Source organism: Dryas octopetala, chromosome 1 (genome assembly GCF_963921425.1).
Source record: "Dryas octopetala chromosome 1, drDryOcto1.1, whole genome shotgun sequence".
Taxonomy (NCBI): Eukaryota; Viridiplantae; Streptophyta; class Magnoliopsida; order Rosales; family Rosaceae; genus Dryas; species Dryas octopetala.
The window spans coordinates 2069841-2097407 of record NC_141366.1 but is presented as its reverse complement, the minus strand read 5'-3'; the positions used below and the strand labels follow the sequence as shown (position 1 = coordinate 2097407).

The 27567-nt window shown below is 35.9% G+C and overlaps 4 protein-coding genes and 2 pseudogenes across 6 annotated transcripts; 2 read left to right on the top strand and 4 right to left on the bottom strand.

Annotated features, from left to right (window-relative positions):
• Positions 1-2428: 2428 nt before the first annotated feature.
• Positions 2429-5667, bottom strand: LOC147296287 (WRKY transcription factor WRKY24-like). The gene is made up of 5 exons (XM_086234661.1): positions 5286-5667; positions 4694-4888; positions 3939-4570; positions 3654-3815; positions 2429-3203 (listed from the first exon to the last, which is right to left on the bottom strand). The coding sequence occupies exons 1-5, from the start codon at positions 5622-5624 to the stop codon at positions 2735-2737; spliced, it is 1797 nt and encodes a 598-aa protein (XP_086090787.1). The 5' UTR covers positions 5625-5667; the 3' UTR covers positions 2429-2734.
• A 4921-nt stretch (positions 5668-10588) lies between these two features.
• Positions 10589-14896, bottom strand: LOC147296286 (F-box/LRR-repeat protein 3-like). 2 transcript variants are annotated; one of them, XM_086246413.1, is made up of 9 exons: positions 14043-14896; positions 13187-13312; positions 12791-12895; positions 12585-12710; positions 12317-12371; positions 12109-12238; positions 11568-11862; positions 11234-11485; positions 10589-11125 (listed from the first exon to the last, which is right to left on the bottom strand). In XM_086246413.1, the coding sequence occupies exons 1-9, from the start codon at positions 14685-14687 to the stop codon at positions 11066-11068; spliced, it is 1794 nt and encodes a 597-aa protein (XP_086102539.1). In that variant the 5' UTR covers positions 14688-14896; the 3' UTR covers positions 10589-11065. The 2 variants fall into 2 exon arrangements, with proteins under 2 accessions (XP_086102539.1, XP_086102533.1); XM_086246407.1 differs by having other exon boundaries at positions 12317-12710.
• A 704-nt stretch (positions 14897-15600) lies between these two features.
• On the bottom strand, positions 15601-18766 carry U2B'' (U2 small nuclear ribonucleoprotein B). Of its 2 annotated transcripts, none has more exons than XM_086245984.1 (5): positions 18598-18766; positions 17545-17717; positions 17014-17107; positions 16250-16329; positions 15601-16054 (listed from the first exon to the last, which is right to left on the bottom strand). In XM_086245984.1, exons 1-5 carry the CDS (start codon positions 18668-18670, stop codon positions 15773-15775), a joined length of 702 nt encoding a protein of 233 aa, XP_086102110.1. In that variant the 5' UTR covers positions 18671-18766; the 3' UTR covers positions 15601-15772. The 2 variants fall into 2 exon arrangements, with proteins under 2 accessions (XP_086102110.1, XP_086102119.1); XM_086245993.1 differs by having other exon boundaries at positions 15601-16051.
• A 602-nt stretch (positions 18767-19368) lies between these two features.
• LOC147296284 (short-chain dehydrogenase reductase 2a-like) lies at positions 19369-20529 on the top strand. Its single transcript, XM_086229358.1, has 2 exons — positions 19369-19451; positions 19725-20529. Exons 1-2 carry the CDS (start codon positions 19369-19371, stop codon positions 20527-20529), a joined length of 888 nt encoding a protein of 295 aa, XP_086085484.1.
• Positions 20530-21937: 1408 nt separating this feature from the next.
• On the top strand, positions 21938-22446 carry LOC147296283 (senescence associated gene 20-like; annotated as a pseudogene).
• A 1771-nt stretch (positions 22447-24217) lies between these two features.
• On the bottom strand, positions 24218-25165 carry LOC147296282 (wound-induced protein 1 pseudogene; annotated as a pseudogene).
• Between the last annotated feature and the right edge of the window lie 2402 nt (positions 25166-27567).

Sequence of the window (27567 nt, the reverse complement as noted above, 5' to 3'; positions counted from 1 at the left end):
GGTGGTTTCAGACGAAACCAAATTTTGGAAGAGGAAAGATTCAGCCAAATCCATTATTTGAAGCTCATTATGGTATCAGCCAAAACCAAATTTTTTTAGAGAGCATTCAGCCGGATCCATATATTTGACATTTGAGAGATCCATCTTGAAAAGATTTTAAACGAATCCAAAAGTCGTCTTGAGAGGATTATAAACAAATCCAATGGCTTGATTCAACACGCCATTAGAGGAGAATTTTGGTTGAATTCTACACCTCCCTTTCCTTAGTCTTTTGGCGTCCTTTTTCTTTTTTCTGAATTCATTTTTTGAAGTTGCTCACCTTATTTTATAGGCAACATAAGGCGCTAAGAGATGAGGATGTGATGAGATAACTCATTTGAAATCAAACTAATCTTATCAGGGGTTGATAATCTTCAGTTCAAAATTGATAATTATCTCTCAATTATCCTTTATCATAGAAGTCTCATATTTATCAACTTCATGCATTTCAAAATGTGAAGCTGATGCACAGTTTTTTTTTTTTTTCTTTTATCCAACTTAGCACCAGCCGCCTATGTGACGTGGGGCTCTATCCTTATTTTTTTAATTTTTTTTATGGTTCAACAAGTACCTAAATTTTGACCCTTATCTTAATGTGGTACCTAAACTTTTATTTGTCTCAATTAAGTACCTAAACTTTTATTTTGTGTCAAATAGGTACCAAAATGAATTTCTGTTAAAATTGTCAACAAAAGTTAGAGGCAGTATAGTCAAAGTATATTTTAATTATTTTCTTTATATGTTTAAAAAAAAAAAAAAAAAAGAACAACAAACAATAAAAACAAAAAATTATAATTAAAATATAATTTTTTTGAAGCAACCATATTGTCCCTAACTTCTGTTAACAATTTTAACAGAAATTCACATGGGTATTTATTAGACACAAAATAAAAATTTAGGTATTCAATTGAGACAAATAAAAATTTAGATATTAAATATGAAAAAAAACCCTTAAATAAATTATTGATTGGTGTGATCATATATTATACAATAATGATGGACTAATCAATAAAGTCTACCAACTGTTATGATTACATAAAAATTTTGATTTATCATGATCTTCGACTGATAAAGTGTAAATAATTTAATTGTAATGTAATTCTATATGTTAATATGATAAGTAATAAATGAGGATATAATTATATAAGCGCCAAAGTCTTAAATCTTAAAGCTTTGATAGGGTGTACAAGATCTCAAAGTATTTTTTATTTTTTTTGGATCTTTGTTCCTATCCATCCAACATTGTCGACTATGTATTCTAGGTTGTCCGGGATTAGCCCCATCGCAAAAGACTAGACGTCAAAACTAGATGAGATGCGTGCGTTAAAAATGATGAAAAAAAACCCATTACCATTTACAACTCACAGGAGGACAATCGAAGCATATCTATGAAAAAGGGGATTCGTTAAAGAATAATACAAAAGGGAAAAAGAGCCGTAACAACATTGATTAACAATTGAATAGAAAAATGGATTAATAATAACAAATAAGAAACAGAAAACATAGATTATGGTTATTGCTTGGTCGGTCGGTGTGTGGCCTCGGGGGTCCCATTGGCCTCCATCATCTTCTTTCTAAATGCACACCGTGTGCCTCACGTATCTGTCTTGCACCTCTTATTATCACCCACCTAGCCTCTTATATTTAACTCAATTTACACTTTTGTCTCTATCCTCTACACCATCTTTCACACTACTTTTTTATTTTGGTTTAAATAGCTTTAATCAAATTTAATTAAGGTCAAATTGATAAAATTTCTCATTTTTTTGACGATTTGATGACATGAGGATTCTAAATTCTACACTAAATTACCAAAACATTCATACTCACACCAGCCTGAGCCATCCACCTTATCAAACCATTAAAAAAATTAAGAGATTTTATGAACATGGACTAGATTGCAAACTAAAGTGAATTATAAAAGGACTAAACTGAAAAATAACTCGAATTCATGACAAAAGTGTACCAGAATGGCCATTACCATTCATGACCCAATACGATGAATGCGGCATAATATGAGTTGGCCCACCAAGCGACCAATCCAGAAGAGTCCATGTGTGAATAAATAAGATCAAAATAAAAAAACAAATTGACCTTGACCAACTTGTGAACCAAGTAATATATTCTCCAGCTCCACATATTTGACTCATTCAAACCCTCTATTAAGATGTAATGGATGACGATTGCAGATCTAATTAGAAGCCATGGCCTGTGAGTTGGTGTCATTTACTTAGATTTAAAGATGGGTCCCACCACAGTGGGCCAAAAAAAAAAAAGGGTCCCACCAGCTGCAATATGTTACTGTGTGATGGCAATTAGCAAGAAGGCTCGAGGAGAGGGAACAGAAAACACAAGGAAAAGCTGCATGTTTCTTATGCATTTTGCAGGCTAGGCAAGATAAATTTCCAAATTTCATTGTCATACTATGAACTAAAATGAAACATATAGGGTACAAAAAATTGATTTGGGCCTAAGAAAAGCCTCAAAACAATAAAAAAATAAGTAATTAAGAATCATCTTTCTATGCCATACAATTTGGAATATACAAAAGCAATCCCTGTAAAAGAATATACAAATACAACAAACAAAAAAGAAATGAATGGAATGAGCCTCTGACTGTGTACTTATTGTATCGATTTTTAATCCCTTCCAAACTATAAACCTTCCACACGGACCAAACCTATGCAATTTTATTTCAGCATAGCAATGATTCAAAAAATGCATCATCCCTTGGCTCTTCTTTTGTTTTAGAAAACAGGTTATCGTTGAGTTGTGCTTGATTCATGTATGACCCCATAGAGTTATCAAACCCTGCAAATCCAAAACTTCCCGGGCTCTGCAACATCTCCAGGGTAAAGGGTGCTTGCCCTTCTGACATCGGTACCCTTAAGTTGTGAAGAGGGTTGTTGCCAGCAGAATTGTTAGTGTGATGGGTCACAGGCCTCATTGCTGTGGCTGTATTGTTGTTTCTATTGATGTTGTTGTTGTTGTTGTTATTGTTTGGTAAAGGCCTATTGACAGCATGACTGCCGCTGCCACGGGCTGCAGGGACATCATGGTTGTGCTTTCCTTCATAGGTTGTGATCACTGCTCTAAGATCATGAGAAGCTCGCTCAACGTGCTTCCTCACCGGACACCCCGGATTTGTGCACTTGTAGTAGCTCCTAAAATGTCACAAATAAACAACAACCCAATTTAGCAAACAAGCATTTTTTGGTAACAAAGCAAACAAGAAGTTTGGTATGCTTGGAACGCTTAGAATCTAGTTCTTTTATCTGCAACTTTTGAAAAAAAAAAAAAGTTCAAAACTACAGCATTCCCATCAAAGGCAAACTTTAGACGAATGTGCCTTTTTAAAAGGAACCACTATGTTATCTAGAGGACGGGTACATAGAAAGAATCCACTTTGTAAGGTATTTTTATAAAATGAGGCTTAAATAATGATATGTTTTCCGGGAAAGGTGGATTGAATTATGGGAATCTTTGTATGAGAGTCTGAGATACAAAAGGCTTATATCCTGTACTGTAATAAATAATATGAAACTCTCAAAGCAATCCATCTTTCAACAGTTGGAAAAAGTATACACCAAAATCATGACTATGGGGAGCTTTACCTTGGATTTGGATTGCCTTTTACCACTTTCTGCCCGTACTTCCTCCATCTGTACCCATCATCTAGAATATCAATATCACTAGTTGTTTGAACTACAACTCTTGGTTCTCTCACTGTTCTACTCCCAGGTGCTGAAATACATTCATTGTCACCTTCTTTTTTCCTGGAAAATCATGGAAAGACGAATTAATCACACAAAACCACCCAAAGAATTCAATGGAAATACTCCAAATTAACTCATCATACACAAATAATGTACATAGATTAAATAAGAAAGCTTAATTACCATCTTTTGGCATGAGGTTCATCTTCATCAACCTCATCTCCTCCTCCAGACTTGCTTTTCTGAGAGCTCTGATCGAAATCATCATCTCCCATTGATATGGATGAATTCTCTGGGGTTCCAATGGAATCTATTTGTGAATTGCCATGAGAGGCAAAAGACTGATCTGGGATTTCATTGTTGGTGTGGTTAGAAGCCTGAATTGCATGAGAAGAAGCTGATGATGACCTTCTAGTGGACTGTGGCTTGGGATGGTTATGATTACCCTTGTAAACTATCTCAGTGATATGTCCATCCAAAGACCTCTCTACCTTTTTCTTTGTTGGGCAATTGGGGTAAGTACACTTGTAATAACTTCTCGGATTTTCGCTTCCTTTCACTTGTTTTTGACCATATTTTCTCCAATTGAACCCATCATCTGACTTCCTGCTCAAGGACTGATGAGGTTGGTGGTTGTACTTGCTGTGCTCTGATTGGAAACCACCATTAGCCTGAGTATTGTTCTGGATATTGGTGCCCATTTGAGATGAGAAGCTCTGCACAGAAGCATATTCAGGTTTTACCATACTCTTCACTGAGGAGAAATCATCTTGTTTGGGGGGTTCTAGATAATTAGTCCATGCTTGTTCTTGTGCCTGAAAGAAAAGCAAAATTAGCAAATCATTTGGAATATGTAACAAAAAAAAGGAAAAACAAGAAAAAAGAAAAGAAAAAAAAGAGAGGACTTTGAGTGATATCAACAGGAACACATTACATACAGTCTGAATTGTGCTGTTTGAAGATTGAAAAACTGTTGATGATGAAGTGGGAGGCCTTGGTTGGGTTTGAAAAGAGAAATCTGAGTAGATTTTGCTTTCCTGCTTGACACTCTGCTGGTTGTTCCCAGAATGATTACTCTTCCAATTAAAAGCCTGCTGAGCTGCAAAAGATCCAGTAGTTGGAGATGGCAGAATCTGCCCACAATAATACAAAAAGAGAAATGCCCCAAAATAAGTAAAAATTATGAACACAAAACTGTACAGAAATGTTAAGATTCAATCAGACTATACATATATAGAACAAAAAAAGCCCAATAATGAAGCAGCAAAACTAGCAGACTTAAAATAAAAGTCCTTTTTTTAGCAAACTCAAAACAGGTAACTTTGACTTCAGTCGAAAGCTTGTTTGATTCCTAACAAGAAACCCAAAACCATATTATTTCTAATCTCTTGGTCCCAAAGAAAATGGGAAAAAAAAAAAAAGTAAATATCAAGGTAACCCACAAAAATACATATTTTCCCAAAAGCCAAACAGGGCATATTGCAGAAACCAAGAAAACAGAATTTCAAAACACACACATATACTACTTACGTTGGAAGAGCTTAGGAGGACAGGAGAGTCGAGAAGCTCAGCTGGGCTTAACCCAGGTGGGATGGCAAAGTAAGAAGAGGGAGATACAGAGGGAGGTGAAATGGGTAGTGAAGGAGGTGGAAGTGACTTGAACTTGGGCACACCCGACCCAGTACGCTCCGCGACACGATCCGATAGCCCACCGAGACCGGAATTTCGGGTGGTGGTGGTGATTGGTTCATAATCGGTGCCAGAGGCTAAGAGGTCAGAGAAGGAGGTGGTCATGAATGGGTGGGTGGGGAAAGTAAAAGTTGGGTGGGAATTCGCAGAGGTGTCTAAGCTCCCAGAAGAGGAGGCCATAAGAGAGAGGAAAAGAGATGGGTGAGCTTAGTGAGAGAGAGAGAGAGAGAGAGAGAGAGAGAGAGAGAGAGAGGTTTGGGTGTGGAAAATGTGGATAAATGAAAATAAGAGAGAGATGGGGAAGAAGAGGATGGTCACGTATTGCACAAGGCTCTTCTTTGTATTGGGGAGCTTTCTCAGAACCTCAGGGGGAGCTTTGACCGTTGAAAACTTTTGTCACTTCTTTCATTACAATCCCCTTTTTTTTTTTTTTTTGGTCAAAGCTCGTGGGTTTGACTGGTTGGCGGCTAAAACTTCATTCATATGTTAAATAAATTAATAAACACATGCATATGTACACGTAATATAGAGACTATCTAACAAGGAGCTAAATTAAGCACTTAAATTCAGCGATGGAGCTAGGAATTTCCTTTGGTTGGGTGACTTCCACCCCAACAAAATTAGATTAAAATAAAAATAATGCTAGCTATAAGAGTTACAGTGATGATCATATTATGAGATGGCTAATACCCACTTGTTATATTAATTATTATAGCTAGTTAGTAGACTCGAAAAATAATTGGAACGTATTTATATTGTAACAATGAAAACTTATGAGTTCTAATTATTTAATATTTTAGTTCATTACATGAAAGTTCAGTACTTCACTTTAATATATATAGTTATTTTATATTTATAATTTAAGTATTGAATTATGTATATTTTTCTTAAAGTTTAGGTACCAACTCATAACGTACCTGTCATGCATTTCTATATATCCGCACTAATCAATTATAAATTGTCTAATTGGATCTACATTCGGTCAACACGTCGATAATAAATTGTGACATATATGTGCAACATTTTCGGTACCCAACTTCTCACATGTAACATTGAAAACTTAATTACTTTTAAGCACTTTCCTTTTAGTCTTTTCTTATATTTCAATGTTCAAATTGTTTCTTGGCCAAAAAAAAAAGTTCAAATTGTTTAAGAGATTACTTATATTTCCTAACTGTTTTCCTTTGTTTTCTACAGGCTCATTCTATTGAGTTATACCTCAACTTATTTATGTTGAGGTATGACTTTATTGGGGGCCACACAAGTCGTTTTGTGGCGATCCGAATCATTCACAATGATCATCTTCATTGATAAATCATTCTTGCAAAAAATTAGTTAAATCGAAAATTATTTACCTATCTAACTTTGATAAAACAAATTGACGGTTTCATCGAAAATATTTGGTTCATCATTTATTTGATCAAAGTTACATAGGCAAATGATTTTCGATTTGGCTAACTTTTTGCAAAGATGATTTATCAATGGAGATGTAAAAAATGAACGGTTCGGATCGACACAAAACGACTCGTGTAGGCCTCAATAGGGTATATCTCAACATAAATAAGTTGATGTATACCTCAATAGAAGGAGCCTGTTATTTTCTATATTATTATATATATCTCTTTTATTGTCTCCTTGAGACTCCTTCTATTCTACTACTATATTAATTTACAAGTAAGTAAGTAACTTCCTTAGCTAACAATCCATGATTCCTTTAATTTGGGGTTCAATAACTACCCATAAAAAAAATATAAAAGAGAGAGAGAGAGAGAGAGAAGAGGTAGATAAGCTACATTAAGCTAATGCGTAATTAAGAGCATAAAATAATACTGTGATAGTGTGTTCCATTGAGAGATAGGAGCTTGTATGCTACTCTACAAGAAATGAAGGGATTTAAATTTAAATTAAAGCTTGAAAGTAATTGATATTTTGGTCCAGTAAAATATCAGCCGGTTGATATTAAATTAAACTTAGGAACCAAACTTGTTTGAGCATTGGTCACACCATAATTAGGAGCGTTTTCCTGTTTATTAGATGCACCTAATATGAAATTTTTGGAATTAATAATAAATAATTGATTTGTTGAAACTTGAAAGTAAATTAATTTTAGAGTGATTTCGAAAATGAATAAAAACTTTCAGGTAAATAAAATTTAATACACAAATTTGGTATTACTCATAAAAATCTTACATGACAACAGTTAGAGCAGAAATTGCGATATGAATTCTGAGGCAAGCATTAATTGTCCTAAAATCTAGTCAGTGTCTGCTTCAGCTTGAGCTAGCTTTATCTTTTAAGCGGGCAGGTGGCAAAGGGTACCAGAGATATTTTAGCCAAGTCATGCAATCTAGAAGCTCCATATGTCTGCATATGATATGACTCATACCGCGTTAAAAGGGCATTGTCCACTGTCCACGCATTCTAGAGGTAGCATCTTAAATCTAAATCTCTGTGGAAAAAAGCTAACATTACGTGGGTGGGGAGACGTCATATTTTCTCCAACCATAAGGCACAAGTAAGGAGTGAAATTTTAAAAATTTCGTCGACGCTGAAATTTCGGCGAAATTTTCGTTTTTTTGGGGTTCCGAAATTTTATAACATATCCCTTAATTTTTGTTAAAATTTCGGCGAAATTTCGAACCCCCACAGTGTGTTTCTGTAAAATTTCGACGAAATTTCGCGGTGACCAACTTAGATAGTTAGATCTCAAACGTACACAGCCCCATTTCCATTTCATCTCTCAGATCTTTCTCTCTGCGCAACTTCTCTGTCTTCTCCCCTTGTGCGCACCCAGCTCCCGTGCATAGTAATCAACGTGTCGCCGTATCTCGCAGCTTCTCGTCTCAATTTCTCGAGAAAATAGAGGATTTTGAGCTCGTCGCTGCCCCGGTCGAGAACATCACCGATCTGGACCACGGTGGCTGACCCTCCGACCCATCTATCCAACGCGTCAATCAAATTGGCGAGTCTCAGCAAGTCGCCGTGGAGATCGCCGATCGCGATCAGGCGGTCCTGCGGAGGGTAATAGGTTTGCAACGGTGGAGGGGACGATGGAGGATCTGGGATGTGGTGGTCAGAGGCATTTTGGTAATTTTTCGGAGTGGGATCGGGGTTTTCAGGTAAAAGGAAGAGGCCAGTGACCGAGAAGTCGACGAAGGTGTCGACGAAAGAGGAGAGGAAACCGGGAAGGTTTTTGCATGCTGCCCTGCTGCTGGTAGGTCTTCCATTTCTTTGGCTTCAAATTCTGTTCTACAGTTTTACTGCTACCAAACCAACCAAAGACTCAAAACGAAGGTGGGTGTATTGTTTTTTCTCCCTCGGTCCTTCCTGTCTCTTTTGAGAGCGAAATTATCAACGCTCTTAAAAGACGGGTGTTCAAATGAGTGTTCACCTAAGGTGGGATTAGGTGAGTCTGACAGTAGCTCTTCAAATGAGTATGGCTATGGGTAAATTTCATCATAAATATCACCTCTTGATTCATATGGTTGATATGTTGGGAATTATATGCAAAGTTATGCTGGAGATGTATCTCGGAGTAATTATTCTTCGCAGTTCACCTACTCTGGACATGATGATATTGAAGATAGTGGAAATTTTGAACTTGTTAGAAATTTTATGTGCTATTGAATACTTATTTAATTCATAATTTAATATTGTAATATAAATAAATTAGAGGTATTATTTATATAATTATTAATTAGTGACCCATTTTTTTAACAGTATTTGTCTCCAGCGCGCATTATATTTACCTTATATCACATAAAACCTACTATATAATTTGGTTTCTTTAATGTTTTTTATCAATGTAGTAGATAATATGTTAAATAAGCATATGGTCAAATTTCATTCAAAATTTCCATATTTTGATAATAATTTCCGTCATTTTTGTCGAAATCGAAATTTTAATCGAAATTTCCTTGAAAATTTCCATCGAAAATTTCCTCGAAACCGAAATTTTACTCCTTGGGCACAAAAGCTTTCCTCACGACCACCCCACCCAAAAAAAATAAAAAGACAAAAGAGTGAACCGTATGTGCAATAAATTCCAAGTGCTTTCTAACCGTTTGTATTTCTATTTCTTTTCTCCTTAAATCGATATTTAAATTCAAGATACTCGTTGGATCTTTTTGGAACTATTTCTACTTGCCTCTTTTAGCAAGATACATATGCAGTGGGTACATCTAAGAATTTTAATTCTCTCTCTTTTGGTGGGAAGCAAACAAGGAGGCACATACATTAATTATCTCTCTTTTAATTATGCAAGTTGATTCACTGATAATATATATTAGTAAAACAATATATAGTTTGACCTAGTTAACCAAGAAATTAAATGATCAACCTAGTTACTGGTGATTCAACTTTCTTCATCCTTGTAATAGGTTGGTAGCTTGGTATGGCTTTGTGATGAATGATTTGTATGATAGTTGAGATTGTTAGAACCAATTTGCTGTCAAAAAGTTCACTCAAATTCACAAATAGACTCGAAATGGTAATAGATTAAGGTACCCAATTAATGGACAAGTTTTGGGTTTGGCACCAAAACCATCATGAAAGAGCGAGCTAGGTTGGACTTTGGAGGCATTTGCATGTGTAATAGACTCTAGTTATACTAGTTGGCCAAAAAAAAAAAGACACTAGTTATTTTCAGTCTAGCTTGCATCTGATGATTCCTCTCATACCTCAGATTGACAGATAAAAAGGTCGGATTGAATCGTGTATTTATTCCATATCAAATATATAATTAAATGATTTTGAATTAAGTTAAATTTTTATAAAAATCATATTTAATAAATAATTTTAAAAATAAACAATTTCAATTTGGAGGGGTTAGGGATGACCCAAAATATCTAAATTAGTCAAAGTCAATATTTTCGCATGGACTGACTGTCCATGGCCAATGATGATGATGATGATGATGTTGAAGTGAAAATCGTGTGTGTGGTGTCGACTACCGCCCTGTATCCACGAACGAGCAATCCGCACGTGAGATCTGTGCGAAAAATCTTAAGAGGGTTATGATTGGATAGTCGCACTCACATCCGTGACGGTCAGTGAGTATCTTTTCAACTGGATTTCTCGTGTTTTTGCTCCACACGTGTACTAGTAATTAATTGTAAACATCCAAGAGGACCAAGACAATGGGATCCCGAAAATAAAAGTATGACATTAAACTTGTTGTGTCCGTGAATGGAGAATTAGAGAGATTAGGATTTCCAACAAAAACTGAATAAATAGAAATAATAAATGTTTGGTGTAAAATTAGGTAGAGTAGGTGGAATGGTTCGTCACTCCAATGATCCAATGAAATACACAACCGTGGGATTCCTTCCATAACAAATGGTTAAAAGGATATGCAAGACTTCACCATTTTGAGCCCTCCATAGGCCCAATAGGGCAGTGGCCAGGTCTGCAGTTTTTGAGGTTTTGGGTGAACTGAACAAGTAGAACTGTAGAAGCATTCCCTTCTCAGTTGTCATTGATATTGAAGCACCTTTTTATGTCCAGGACTTTTGGTTCCCTACATCCTACACCAATGGTGGCTCATGATATTATTGATGAGAAACATGGATATCCGTAAATTTCAAGTCCCTTTAACCTCCATCATTGTTGTTCTTCCTGATCTACGTAGCTTCAGCAGACCTTCCAACATGCAGTTGCCATCCATTTGGATCTATTTCCGCCTGAAACAAAAACACATAAAACAATAGTTTAACAAAATGGTATGAAGGAAATCCCTGCACTTCCAGGTCATTTGAATTTGTGCGCATAAATGGAAAGAATTAAAGTACCTGGAATGCTTTGTCCCTCCAATGAAACACACAACCACGGCCTTCCATGTACTCAAAAATATGTTTTGGAAGCAATGGCTTAAAGGATGTATGAAGCTTAACTTTTGTTAGGCCTCTACATGCCAAAAGGGCAGCAGCAAGGCCATTTGGAGTCAATCCCATCAAGTGCAAAATAGTAATGTTCTGTAGGCGGTTGTTACCCGCAAGAGATAAGAGCCCAACATCTGTCACTGAACAATATGACAAGTTTATCTGCAACAGGAAGAAATGAGAAACTGGCCTTAGTTTGGCACCAACTTCAATGTTCCAGACAGAGAGTGGAAAGGAAAACTACCTGTTTGAGGTTTTGGGAAGATTGACCTAGTGCAAGCATTGCATTATCATTGACATTCAAGCACTTTTTTATGTCCAGAACTGCAAGTTGCCTACATGCCTTGGCAATAGCTGAAATACCCACCGTTGAGACAGAAGGACATCCTCGAATTTCAAGTATCTTTAACTTCAGACACTGTGACAATGATATTAATGAAGAATCTGTAATATTATCATTATAAGCAATGTTAATCATCTCCAGAGCAGGACATCCTGAAGCAATTTTTGCAATGCCCACATCAGTTATTCCCAAGGACCTAAAGAAAAAAAGAGAAGGTAAAGTACTCAAAAAAGATTGCTTTACAAAGAGAAACTTATGACATATACATAAAGTTTGTAGCATATTATTTCAGAGCTACTGACTTCACATGCCAAACAGATTATCATTTCCTACTTTAGCTTTCTGAGATAACACCAATAGAACACCCCATACGCGTAGCAGTCAATTGATTCAGAAATAAAAGGACTGAACCAAATATATAAAGATGTCTAAAGCCACTAACCTGTACAAATCAAGCTCTTTAAGGTTTGGACAACCCCTTCCAACATGGGTAAGTCCGTCATCAGAGATGTTCAAGCAGATCCCCAGACGTAGACTACAAAGTTTGGAACATCTTGAGATGGACTTTAACCCTAAAAAAATGAGGCAGCATCGATTACTAACAGATAGAAAATTACATAAGAAATGAAAGGTTAGGTTCGAGTTGAAACCTTCATTGTTAATTTCGTTATCTGTGACATCCAATTCCTCCAAGAATTGGCAACGCTGTCCAATCAACAGAAAAGCATCTTTAGAAACCAGGTTACACAATTCCATCCTGAGGGAAGTGAGGGAGGTGCATGATTTTGTTATGCAGTCTATAGAGGCAGAAGTTATTTCGCGGCAGCAGGTTATGTCTAATTTCAGCAACTCTCTATGGGCTTGCACGAGGAAGGAGACACACTCATCTGTCACTCCTGAGCACTTACTTAAGCTTACCTCTCTCAGTGAGGCACACCAACTTCCAATGGCCTTTGTCCCGGAACATGTAACCAAACAGCCATCTAGTTTAATCGATTTCAACCTCGAATAATTAAGTAGGCATTTTCCCAGATCAGTGATGACCTAAACCAATGTCAAGGAAGAGATTTTGTAAGTATAGAAATTATTACTATGGTGAGTACCATACAGGGTTTCAGACTTACAGAAGGACGGCATGCTAAGACAAGCTGCTCCAAGTGTTCAGCACCATTTGTCAGAGAAGACAAACCCACATGACTAACATTCTCACATTTTGACAAATTAACCATCTGTAGAAGATCAAACTAGTTAAATGTAATACGAATACAGTTGAAATGAACAAGGTAAACCAAAATTTCTGAATTAGTGAATAATCAGTGGGGAAACTTGAATGTGGCTCTTTGATTGATTGGATTTTACAAAGTATGGTTATGAAATGGCCATACACCATCAAGTTTGTGAGAAAAATTGGGCATGGCAGAAGAACATTATTCCCTTTTTGTTAAATAAAAACATCATATATTTGCTAAAAAGCAGTGTCTTAAACTTATATAAAATATCGGTAAGCAAATGAAATGTACCTTGAGCGACTTGCAACTATGATTGAGGGTCGCAAGGCCATCATCATCAATTCCAAGGCATTCTTCAAGAACCAAATCTTCAAGATGTTGTAGTTGCAGGATAGGTGGAAGACACTTTTCTGTGATCTGCAGAAAAACACAAAGATATTTTCAATTGATTAAAAAAAAATCCAAAATACATTTACGAAAAACTTAGCATGTGTGTGCATGCATGTAAATTTAATTAGAAAGAGGTCCAGAACATGAGAAACTAGATCAATCATGCGTTAATTTTTCATCTTATTTTGTGAGTCTTATTCATGCATATATTGGCCAAAAATGGGTCTCTGTTATGGGAATTCCCCTTTCTATCTGGCAACAGAGCAAATCAAATTCAGACCAATGAAGCAGTGGTCATATTAAAGTTGGTTTTTGTGCTTATAATTGGCTTTGCACTACTAGCAACTTTTTGACTAATGATCCCCCAACAAAATTTTACCCCTTTAAGAAATCATGTACACCATTGAATATAATTGAAGCAACCAATAAATTACTCTAGGCAAAAGAACAATCATGAGACCTGCATGAAAGCTATAATCATATTGAAAGCTTTAAGAAAAACCATACTACGAATCTGATATTACACGGGCAATCTGATAGAAGTAGAAGAAAGTAAAACCCTTTACATCCATTAAGGTATAAAAACCACGCCATACTGGACAGAGCTAATGCATCAAAGCAGAAAAAACAAAACGCAGCAGCATCTGAAAGAACAGCGCAGTTCAAATCATCTAAACCCACACTTAAGCCAGAGTTTCAACCTCGATCATGTGAACTGAAAATTGGGGAAAATAAAAAGACAAGGACAAAAAATTACCGGCAAACAAGAGAGATCCAAACTCCGAAGGTCCTTGCATTTCATAGCGATCAACCCCACACCCAAATCAGTGACACGCAAGCACCACTTCAAGCAAACCAACCTCAGCTTTCTACACCCAACAGCTATACACCCAATCCCTATATCCGTAATCAATTTACACCTCGCCAGCCACAACTTCTCCAAGTTTTTCGCCTCGGCGATCGCCTTGGCCGCCGAGTCCGTCAGCTCTGTACCGTTCGACAAGTCGATCTCAACCAAACCCGAGCAGTTGGTCGCCAAACGCAACAACCCAATGCTGGTGAAATCTCTCGACCGCGAGAGATTGATCGAGCGGAGCGTGGATTTCCACGCGACAGAGACTGAGCTGAGCGTGGCGTCGTCGAGACGCGGACAGAGCGAGAGGTCGAGCTGAGAAATATAAGGGTAGCGATGGAGGATTCTGCGGAGGAGGTCCGAGCGAAGCGGCTTGAGGGCTTTGCGGTGACGGCGCTCGATGAAGTAGAAGGACTTGCAGACCAATGAGAAGGACTTTTTGGCAAACGGCTCGTCGTTTAGATGGTCGAGGATGATGTGGAGGATCTCCTCCTCCATGAAGATATCGAATGGGTTGCTCTTGCTCATGTCGTTGCTTCGCGTTTTCATGGATGGGTCGGCCCTCCGGCGGTTACTGTGTTGTACTAACTAACTCAACTGTATAACAGAAAACGGTGGCTCAGGTTACCAGGAGTAAAAACTAAAAAGGGCAAGAACAAGAGGAGGAGGAGCTGCATGCGAAATTACAATTCCAACCTTGTGACAGTGGAATACATTTTGTGAAGGAAGGTCACAACATGAGTATTCCACCATATAATTTATGAGAGTTAATTACACTTACACCCCTTGAGGTTTATCGACTTTTCACATACACCTCCTGGGGTTTCAATAATTACACATACACCCCCTAAAGTTTTAAAAATGTTACATATAACCCCCTATAGTGAGACGAAAATGATGAGAAATTATGCAAAAAAATATGCTAAAAGATTAAATTGCCTAATAAGATTATTCAAAGTATAAGGTCCAACCTGAATACAAATATTTTTTTATTTATTTATTTATTTATTTTTCTTGTAGGGGATTATATGTAACAGTTTTAAAACATCAGGGGGTGTATGTGTAATTATTAAAATTCCAGGAAGTGTATATGAAAAGCCGATAAACCTCAAGGGTGTAAGTAATTAACTCTAATTTATGATCATGTCAACTCAATGCTGAGTTAAGGCTTTCAAAGAATGCACAATTGGTACTAAGATATATGGACCGGCTGTTGCTAATAATTGAAGGTGATATGTTGTTATTTGGGGAAGTAACATTGGAGGGAGGGAGGACAGGTTCACGTGCACATGGTACGGCTGTATCAAAAGGTCACATACTGACAAGAAGACACATTTCACGCTCCTTTGAGGGGCGTGCCCAAAAAGTCATATGCAAGTGGAATCTGATGGTTCCAACACTAAGCTGTTGGACTGGTGGTGTATGATGCGTGTCAGCTATAAGCCTATAATGAACCCATATATATTTTAATTTTCATGCGAATCCAAACATAAGATAGTAGCTTCTGCATTCAGTTTCTTCAGGATCAACATCAGTACAGTATGACCAACACTCTTCATCTATTACATACCCGCGACAAAACAAAAGGAATAAAAACAACACTTGGCTGCAGAAACTAGGAATGGTTCGTTGGGTTACTTCTTGGCAAAAGTGATGGCCATGGGGTTTTGAGGGTTGACTTTGAAGCCTTGAAGGGCCTGCATGGCTATAGAGGACTGAATGTCGTCTTCAAACTCTACAAACGCGATGCCTGGCTTTGCATCAATCATTCGGACTTCCCTAAATCCTGGGTATTGTTTGAACAGAAATTCCAGCATTGCACTAGTGGCTTCGTAGGGCAAATTCTCTATGAACAGAATATTGTTTGGAGCTGCTGCTTCCTGTGCATTTGAGTTACCTTGGCGGAATGAGGCCTGCTGATGAATACACACATAATTTGCATTAATCAACTAGTACATGCAAAGAAAAATTCACTTTTCAACATCCATGGAGTGTAAGCATGAAAGAGAGGGTACATGAAATAATTTTCAACCATTCACTGCACAATAGTTGACAAAGAAGATGATCAAATAGCATTATATATATATAGTGTTTATATCAGAAACACTTACTGTTCTGCCTCCATTTTCAGCAGTTCCACCATTTGCTGAAGCAGATTGCTGCCCATCTTCAGCTCGTCGCTTTCTTTCAGCTGGACCAACAGATTTGTTTCAAATAATGACTTGCATATGATAATGTAAGAATCTAAATTCCAAACATCCTTTTCAGCATAAACGAAAAAATCTTAACATTCTGTATCAACCACTTTGTAAATCTAGCCTACCTACAGGCTACAACTATAGACCTTTACTATATAAAACTAGGTCAATCAAATAATTCAGAAATTATTATTAAAATTTTCTAAAGTGAATGGAAAAATGAATGCCTTGAAGTATATAGTGATGTTTGCTACGCCTAGCAGGCCAGAGGAACACTACAAAGAGTCAGATGCATTCAACCAAATTTTCTAGACATAGCCAAACAAATGATAGCAGAAACGTAATACTCAGAACTGCTCTCAAATTATCACTAAAATATTATTTAACTTATCAATAGTACCGGCTTATCCACAATCATATTTCCCAATCTAAAATGCAGGTTCTGAGTCTTCTGACAGAATTCTAAGCATTCCTATGCCCTACTGTTTTTCAAGAACTAATGTGCTCTCAACATCCTCAGGAACACAGTAAACCAGTCATTTATTCATTGTAACCTTTATATTCTTATGCTAGAGCAATGGTTTATGCATCTAATAACTAGTTTCAGTGAACTGTCATCAAATATGATAGTAAAAAAAAATCAAGATTATTCTGAATTCAAAGTAAGTTTCAGTCACCTTTTTCTTCTTGCTTCTTTTTCTTTTCTCTTGGAACAAAGCTTCCTTCCACTTTAGCTATGCAATCTGACTTTGTTTTTGCATATTGAATTCGCTGCACCAAATAAATTATACTCGTATTTACACTACAGAATAAGAAAATTTAATGAACATGATTATCACAATCAACTTTTTTATTGAAAGAAGAAGCAACCAAAGCAGAGATAAGAGTTTAATCAACGTCCATTTGAGGAAAAAAAAAATAATAAAAAAAAACTCTTAGTATTTGGTAACTTCCTTTGTAATATATGCAATTCCTACATTATAAACTATCTAAAGAACCGAAAAGAAAGTCTAAGCATGCCAGACATGGTATTGAAGCCTAAAGTCCAAAGACATCCACAGCACAAAGACAAGTAAGCACACATAGAGAATATGAGATGAAGAAGATATATTAAGCGGGCATATATATGGTTCCAGAGAATTGGAATCTTAACAAACATATCCAACATATATGCAAAAAAACTACCAACTGAGCTCATTCAGACCCACCATGGGTTTATCATAAAATGGAAAGTTTTGCATCTGCCGCACAGCATTACTGGCAGAGGTCACTTCAAGAAATGCAACCCATGCTTGCCCTCGAAGCCTGGGTGTCTTCAAGGCAACAACATCCAAAATCTTTCCATATTGAGAGAATAAACAATAGAGGGACCTCTTCAGTTCTGCAAAGGAAAAAAAATGCCATCATTAACATGAAAAATGAAGGTGACATACCCAAAAGCTTATGCCTAAAAGTAGTAAAAAGTAAAAACATGTCATTATGCTGGACAATTGAAAAGAAATTGTGAACTCTATTGTTACTTTCTTACCTATATAGTTCCCTTTTCTCAATTTTATGATCCAAATCATTTAGAGCCACGAAATTATCTAACATTGTGTTTGGTGTGGTGGATTCAGAAGAAGAGATTTTGATTTGATTCTTCATGGAAAATGTTTAGTGAGACTTTAGAAGTGTTAATTTTGTGTTAATGAAATCTGCATGTGAATCTGATCATTTGAAATAGGATGCATTTCAAATACTCCAGAATAAAATACAATGTTAATGATGCAAATAATTTAAACTAAATAGTCAAATCAAAATCCACCCTTTTAAATCCACAAATTCAAATGATACCCTAGTATCTGGTTCTAATCCATGAAATTCAACTAGTAACATGGTCCAACAAATATAATTTTGAATACCCAATTCAATCAGCAACCAAGTATTTTACCTTTCAAGCATATAAATGTATAAATATAGTTCCTCAATCTGCAACTACCAGACCCAATTTCACTAACTTTACCATACCCAATATACTGTGGCTGCACTCACCGATTCAAACTAAAACCCTAAACCTCCACTTGTGCTAAGAATAAGTTAAAAAGAAAACAAAGGAAGCTCTGGTGAGCGGAGCTTTGGCGAATAGTTTTTCTGACTATAACTGACTCAATTGCGTTTAATGGTGTGAGTGAAAAAATCAGCATTTCGATTTTCATATAGTTTCCTAAGGTTTCTGGGTAACCAAACAAAGGGTAAAAGAGAAAGAGCATAGATTGAGTTACCTTCTTTTCTGATTTTCTCGTTGAGATTCTTAATGTATATAGTTTGGTTAGGTGGTATGTCCCCTGAAAGCATGGTCGCAGAGAGAGAGAGAGAGAGAGAGATGGCACAGCTTCAAGTCTCTGATTTGTGTCTGTGTGTGTGAGAGAGACCGAGAGACTCGGTGTCGAATCCGACTGAGCCCTAGAAGATGTTCTCAGCCGACATTGGGCTCAAAGTTTTCTTTAAACATTCGGGTCGTTGGGCCTGGATCTTTTTGAAACCAGCTCCATATTTCATAGCCCAGAGTCTTAAGAAGCCTCCTATTAGCCCACAATTGAAAGAAGATCATTTTTATAGACACCCAAGAATGATCTCTGGACACTCAACTGTCAGTTTTTTCTATTACCGAAGTTTCCGGTTTTACCCCTATAATTTAGATAAGTTTAAAACCAATTAAAATATATTTTTAAAAATTGAAAAACAAAAACAGATTCAGTTTCTTTCCCCAACTATCTGACCAAAATCTTAACAGTACTGCTAGCTAGATATGTAGAAGGCTGGAAGCAAAACCTTGTGACAACAACAAACAAAATGCGAGGGATTTGATAAGAGTTTTAGAAACTTGAGGGACAAGCGAGGCATTTAAGAGCATGAGACCCTAATGATGATAAAGTTCCCTGCTACTAAATTAAGGCAGGCCCATGTGGTCACGTTAACTATGTATATAAAGCCTAAAAGATACATGCACCAATCTCTCACTTTCTTTCTGATCCATCTATTTCATTAGAATTATGTCTGCTCAAGCGATACCTGAAAGAACCCTTCAACGGATTCACGGCATAAACAGTAATAACAATTCTCTCCCACGTAAAAGGTTTATCTCTCTCACATTTTCAGTGTTAATATTCTACTTATATATAACAAGGTCATATCATTTGATGTACAAAATTTGATAAATATAAGGGAGATATGCATAACAATAGTTATCAATATTGGTTTCAAATTTGTCAAGTTGTAACCAAAGGAAATCTAGCTTAATTAGTTTTGGATTCATATATAAGATCGATGTGCTTTAGTGCATATTATATATATCTTGATCAATTTAAATTGATCAAGAAATATATGAACTCTGGCCGGTCTTGTACAGGTTGGAGGGAGAAGTAGCAATCGTAACCGGTGGTGCCGGAGGAATAGGAGAAGCAACAGTGAGACTCTTCGTGAAGCATGGAGCCAAGGTTGTCATTGCAGACATTAATGACACAAGTGGCACTCTTTTAGCAAACGCATTGCACCCTTCAGCAATCTATGCACATTGTGATGTAACATTAGAAGAAGACATCAAAAACTTGATCAACCTCACAGTCTCCCACTTCGGTCGACTAGACATTCTCTTCAACAATGCCGGAGTTGTCGGAAACCAATCGAAAAACAAGAGCATCATGGATTTTGATGCCCATGAATTTGATCACATTATGGGTGTGAATGTCAGAGGAGCTGCCTTGGGGATGAAGCATGCAGCTAGAGTCATGGTGCCCAGCAGAAGTGGGTGCATAATCTCCACGGCTAGTGTGGCTGGTGTGATGGGTGGGCTTGGGCCTCATGCTTACACGGCCTCAAAGCATGCCATTGTGGGCCTGACAAAGAACGCGGCCTGTGAACTGGGTCGGTGTGGGATTAGGGTTAATTGTATTTCTCCTTTTGGGGTTGCCACTTCCATGTTGATCAATGCTTGGAGGAGTTGTGAGGAAGATGGTGATGATGATGAGGGAGAAGTGGAAAAGATGGAGGAACTTGTGAGAGGCTTAGCGAATCTAAAGGGTGCAACTCTAAAAGCTGAAGATGTAGCTGAGGCTGCTCTTTTTCTTGTAAGTGATGAATCAAAGTATGTGAGTGGTCATAACCTTGTTGTGGATGGTGGTTATACTACCTCAAAGAACTGCGTGGGTTTGTAGTGATATAATATATGATCGATGAGCAGTTATATATAAGTAGGTCTTCTCTCTTGTCAATTACATTATGTTATCAATTTAATTACCAATCTGGTATTACACATTCGTAGACATACGTATACCCACATTACCAATCAAGGTTCACATTGCAGTTCAAAGATAATATCATTCAAAAATTATTCAATTGTAATCAAATAAATAGACAAATATCATTTAATCATTTTTTAAATAATTTTTGTTTTGTTTAAATCTTATAATAGATATATATATATATAATTTTTGGATGAAGACTTGAAAAAAATAAATTATTTAGATCTTTCAAATAACTTTATTTAAAAGATACTTCAGTGGAAGCTGACTAGCTATACATATATATAGAGAAAGTATGTGAATTAATATCACTATTTTTGCTTGACCAAAACTATATAATTGGTATAATCGCTTTCGTATACAGTATAGCAAAACTGTCGCCATATATATCATCTTATTTATATATTGAATTTCCTCCCATCCATATTATATATTCGTTTCCCTACTAGCAATTTTGGGCTTCCTGAAAAGTTGTCGAAATAAATTAATAAAATTTTCATCTATTGAAATTCAATTTGAAAAAATTATTGGTGTATCCGATACACTGTCATATGATGTAACTGATTCAATGTGTAAGGATATTATTTTACGATATATTTACATTAGTAGGATATAATATTAATAACATTCACCCATATTATGACACGTTGAATTAATTATATTACCTGACGGCGTATCGGATACACAAAATAATTCTTCATCAGTTTAAACTTGTATAAGGCACCAAGCAAATGTCCCCAGATTAGCACATTTTGGCAATTAATTAGGTACAAGTGTACAACTACTAATTAAGGATTTCAAACATACTTGTTTAGCATAAATGCACAAAAACAAAAATATTATTAATCAACGTCAATCTTTCACGTGCGCTCCACGTAGCTTTCATGAAAAGAAATAGCATATAGACCTTAAAACAAGTGAGCCCATATCCAGATATTATTATTGGATTGAAAAATTGAAAAATTGAAAAATTATTAAGTGTAATCGATATATTATCGTGTGCTGTAACAAATTTAATGTACAAAAATATTATTGAACGATATATTTATATTAATAGAGTATAATATTAATAATATCTATTTATATTTTAAGACATAAATTGGTTATCTCAAAAAATAAAACTACTTAACTACCTACTGCAATTCCGTTGGCATTTTTTCAAACACTTTGTCCTATCATAAAAAAAGAATTTAATGTATAAATAAACTTAATTAAAAAATTGTTAAGTGATGACAAGTAATAAATTAATCCCACTCGCCTCTATATGAATCCGTGTACCCGTCCTCAGATTCCTATCAAATTGCAATCGATCAGCGACAAAATGCCGGCGGCGGAAAAGAGAAGTACTCTCGGCGAATTATTTGTGGCGGAAAAGCGGCCACCGGAATCCCCTCACAGAAAACTTGTGAAAGCACTCTACAAGGCCTTGGCTCGTAAAGATACGGAAACCACCGCAAAGCTAGTGGGCCCCGATCTTGAGTGGTGGTTCCATGGGCCACCGCATTGCCAGCACATGATGAGCACGCTCACTGCCGGCGAATCGAGATTACACGTGGAGTTCAGATTCAGGCCACGGAGCATCAGGGCCGTTGGTGACCGTGTGATGGCGGAGGGATGGGAGGGATCGAACACCAAGGCCTACTGATGCACGTGTGGACTATCAAGGAGGGAATGATTACTCAGCTACGTGAGCATTTCAACACGTGTGTGACGGTGATCTTCGTTCGGGCTTCGGATCAGGCGGAAGATGATCAGATGATGAAGCTGTGGGAGAGTGATCCTAGGGAGCGCTTTAAGCGCTCATTGCCACATGTTGTACTAGCTATATAATACAAATTCTCCGATCAACTACGGATACGCAAACACTGCATTGATTGCTCGAAACGCCAGCGTTTCAGTGCGGATCACTGTTTTCTTTTTTAATATTAATATTCTTATATATGAAGGCTTAGCTGGTCAGCCATGGCCGGCAACTCAACGTCCCCGCATTCAGAGATGAAGGCTTCGAGCCCATTTTTTGGTTTAAAATAAAAAAAGGGTGCGAAAATTTCCGGTCAATATAATGTTTATGATCCGATCAAAACAGGTATTTTAGGGTTTAGGAAATTTCGATTTGTTTGAATGATATGGATGAATACGGTTAAGGGTAATTTGGAAATTCCGAAAAAAATTTGAGTGCTATGTGTACTAATAAAATTGATGGCCGGGTGCATAAACGGAGTGGATCACAGAATTATTTAGTGGGCCTGTAAATTAGCATTTGGATTTTGGACTTATTAGAAACCCAAAAGTAGAACATGAGCAAGATGGTCCACTAGTACTAGTTAAGCTCGATTTGGTTTTTCCCACCCACCACTGATCACGGTGTGAATTGGCTTAGAGAAATTGAAAATTCAGATATGAACATTATGATAAACCATACAAGGGACTGCACCAAAGTTGTCTTAAGCCCCATTTGAGATTGTAGTGGAGGACCCAAAAATTACTGTGGATGACAATTCTCAATCATCTACATTAATTTTGGTGTTTGGTAAAAAAATAAAAAACTGTTTTTTCACACAATTCTCAACTCTCCACAACAAAAACAGAAAGCAAGTTTCTAGGTATTTTTGAAAGCTACAATGACTCACAACAACAATGAATATTTTATTTTACCCATAATACCCTCATTGATTTCTATAATTTTTATTTGTTTATTTTACATTAAAAAATATGTTCATTGTTAATTATATTTTATATTGTGATAATTAATTATGATATTTTATTTATACGATTAAAATTATATTATACCTAAAAAAATAATAGGCATACTTATTTAATAATGTTGTTCTTATAAAAATTTGTAGTCAAAAATTTAAAAAACAAGAAAAAAAACATTTGATTTTTACCAAACAAATAAGTGTAATGCACTTTCAGCATCATGTCCATTTTAGTAATTATACACAGTCACGGCATTTTTATATTAACATTTACCAAACACTTTGATATTGTTTTTTTGCACTCACAGCACTTTTGAAAACATAATTTACCAAACACTCAACTGTTTTACTTTACAGCCGACTTTACTTCATAGTTGTCTTACTTCACAGCTGCTTTTTCTTACAGCAATACCAAATTTGCCCTTAATCACAAGAGTGTACAGTTATTCGATAAAAATTATTGTGTATACTATATGGCATTAGCAATTCTTTTATAAACTTGTTTAGTATTTGAGATACTTTGAATTCTTTGTAATATTCAAAAAAAAATTGAGAGGAGAAACTATAATGGGACTTCTTCTAATAAAATTAGACAAAAATATCACTAGACCAATAGAACCTTTGATGAAAAATAAAAGCATGATTAACCAATTAAATTCCTCTTACAAGTTCATAAATTTAATAAAAATATCATTCTAGCTCTTCCATTCAATTGAGATACCAACTTATTATTTACACAAGTACACAACATAAGCACATCATTCTATGCTCGAAATTCCAACATAAAGCACACCATTCCATTCATAATTATTACAATTTGCTTCACCCCATGAAAGACCAACGGTTTATGTTACATATTAATTGTACTAAGCTAGTGTTTAGATAATTGCAGCATTTTATTGCTATAGTGCCAAAACGAAGCCAGGCACAGACTTGTTATCAGAGAGCTTACTCTGCCAAACACTCTGGCAATACCCCGACGACTGTGACGTAATTTTGGGTGACGATAACCGGGTGACGGTGACGAACGTGTTGTTGTACTCCCTGACGTGGGTAATTATCCCATCCGTGACGGTCCACGCATGCACCCATGACACCGAACGACCTTCGTCGTAGCCTTCAGCCAGCACCATTGACCCGAAGGCAACAATTGAGAGAGGAGCGAATTTGAAGGACGACGAGTTGTATGCACCGGTGAGTAGGTGCTTCAAATGCTGATGCGTTGGCGGGCAGTGGAACCACCACTCGAGGTAGGGTGCGAGGAGGAGGTGGACGACATCAACGTCTTTGGAGGTTAAGGCGACGTACAGAGCCAACACTGTCGTTTCGTTGCGTGCTTCTTCTTCTCCCTCCGGACATGCTTGAGAGTTTGCCAGTTCTGTGAGGCCCAAGCAAGCTGGCTTTCAATTCGAGGGACTTGGCAACTGGTTGGAGAAATGTTGGGCTTGAATTTTGAAGGGCCCTGGTCATTAATTATATAGTGGAATTAAGGACCATGGCATGAGAAATTGGACGGCCGGTTGCATAAAATAAGATACTATATATTTATACAAGTGCTCAAAACTTAAATGGAGGGGCAAAATTTGGGAGAAGGCATATTCTAATAATTGGATTTGACAAAATATATTGTTGAAATCCATAATTTATTAAAATGAACTTTAATCTTTCAAATTTGTAGGAATAAATATTGTGTTTAAAAGCAGTCAATAATCATTTAGATAATAATGGCATTCACTCTCTCAACTAAATTTCAAAGTAAGTCCTTAATTAGTAAATACTGTGTTTGAGAAATAACAACATAATTTATTTGACCAAAAAATTGTGGATATGAAGAAATTCTAACCAGTCATATATGATACAAATTTTGTTCCTTATATTTTCGGTACTAATAGCTAGGTAAAATTAGAATTTCAAATTTAATGTTTAAAATTTATATTATATAAAATTAAAGAAATACATCAAATAACGTTATTTGACCTTAAAAGTAGTGTATATTAACAGGTGAAAAAACATAAGCATTAACAATTGCTTTTCACACATTACTATAGTCTGTAGTTTTTGTTTCGCCCTTTGGTCTCCGTAATTGGAACTTCATTAGGTCCAAAGGCCAAGAGGCCCAAGAGTCATAAATAATTAATATTTTCTTTTTTGTGCTGGTCATAAGTCATAAGTCATAACTAATATTTCAAAAAACTTGTTAACGCGCCATTATCTACCATCTCCGAAAAAAAGATAAAAATAAGAACAACAATTGAATTAATTATAAATTATAATTAGTGATAAGTTTTACACTTTTACTGCAATACTACTGTTGTGCTCGTATATAGTCAATTTGTTTTCTAATAATTATTGCTACGAATTTAAGATAACTTTTAGTAATCAATTATTAACTGCATGTAACTGGAGTTTGAAATCTTCACTATATAATGTACTTCTTAACTATAATATGAATGATAATATTGATGCATGACTGGTACGTGATCATATATATAAAGTTAAGTACTAGTTCTAGCCTTTTATGATTTATAAAGAAGTATTTAACCATAGGTGAGTATTTCTATTAAAAAAAAAAAAAAAAAAGACCATAGGTGAGTATACATATTGGACCAACAAAAAATTGCTCTAAAGTCTAACACCATTTTTAAAAAATTGGTGAGGGTGACAGTGCTCGCAACCACACTTTCTTCAAAACAGCTTTTTTTAAAACATGCATGCAGGTACCAATACTAAAATGCAGGCTTACGAGTGTATTAAGAATAATGTTTTTTTGATTAACAACTGTAATCAATAAGTTTTAAATTCATGACAATTTCTAATTAACCATAAACTCATTAACCAAATAATTATTGACGCATTATGAATAATATTAGATGTATCATTATCTATTTTCTATACTATATGTGCAACATTTTGATACTATGGGCTTATATATGAATAATGTTAAATGCTATATGTCAGATTAAATCTGCTGCATTTACCTAATTACAGGCATGGGTTAGTCACTACTCACTAGACACTAGTGGGTGTGTAGTGCAATTAATGAAAATTCGCATATATGCCAACGAAAACCTAAGTACCTAACTACATCTCTGTCAATTTGTACACCCAAAAGCCCCAAACCAAATGCGCATATGTCATTCAGCCACCTGCCATTCCCCCAAATGGAATGACACATAGGAAATCAACGTGATGGGATTTGGGAGATTTGAGAGCTAAGTTGCACCCCTAATTTTGTTCACCATCTTTAGCAATGATGCACCATTAATAGTACCATTTCAATATTAATCATGTCCCACATGTTAAATAATTAACGATCATTGATTTATAATAACATTTATTGCATAAATTTAACCATAACTAATATGGTGATCGAGTGAGGTGATATGTCATGATTCTTTTAGGAGTTAATTATACTTACACCTTATGAGGTTTATCGTTTTTTCACATACATCTCTGGGGTTTCAACAATTACACATACACCTCCTGAGGTTTCAAAACTGTTGCATATAACATTATAACCCCCTATAGTGAGACGAAAAATGATAAGAAATTATGCAAAAAGGCATGCTAAGGGGTGAAATGGCCTAATAAAATTACTCAAGGTGTAAGGTCTAATCTCAATACAAATATTTTCTTTTTTGTTTATTTATTTTTTTCTCTTGTAGGGGGTTATATGTAATAGTTTTGAAATCTCAGGGGATTATGTATAATTTTTGAAACCCTAAGGGGTGTATGTGAAAAAGACAACAAACCTCAGGAGGTGTAAGTGTAATTAACTCTTCTTTTAGCAATAATAAAACTATTCATATTATATTTGGTAAATTCACAAAAAGCTCATGGTTCAAATTATTTTTAGTCTCACACCTCTATTAGAGATGTTTTGAATAATGAATTGTAGTCCTTCTATATAATGTTTGCTTTACTAAAAAAACTAACTTAAGTCGGCCACACATAAAAGATTGTCAATGAATAATAGTTTCATAGCTCGTGACAATTGCGATTCACAAAAATCTTCTTTGCTTGACACTTCTGGTAATCTATGTCGAACTTGTAGTAATAAACAATTTTTCTTTCTAATTATAGTCGTAAGCAACATATACAAATGTTAGGACTTGTCATCCTGGCTGTTGAGTTGGATCACACAAATGGCACAATCTCTGACCCCATAGCTTCTTATTAATGTCCACACTTCACTCAGCACTATATGAATATAACTATAACTCTTCTTGTTACTATTATTATTATTAATCTC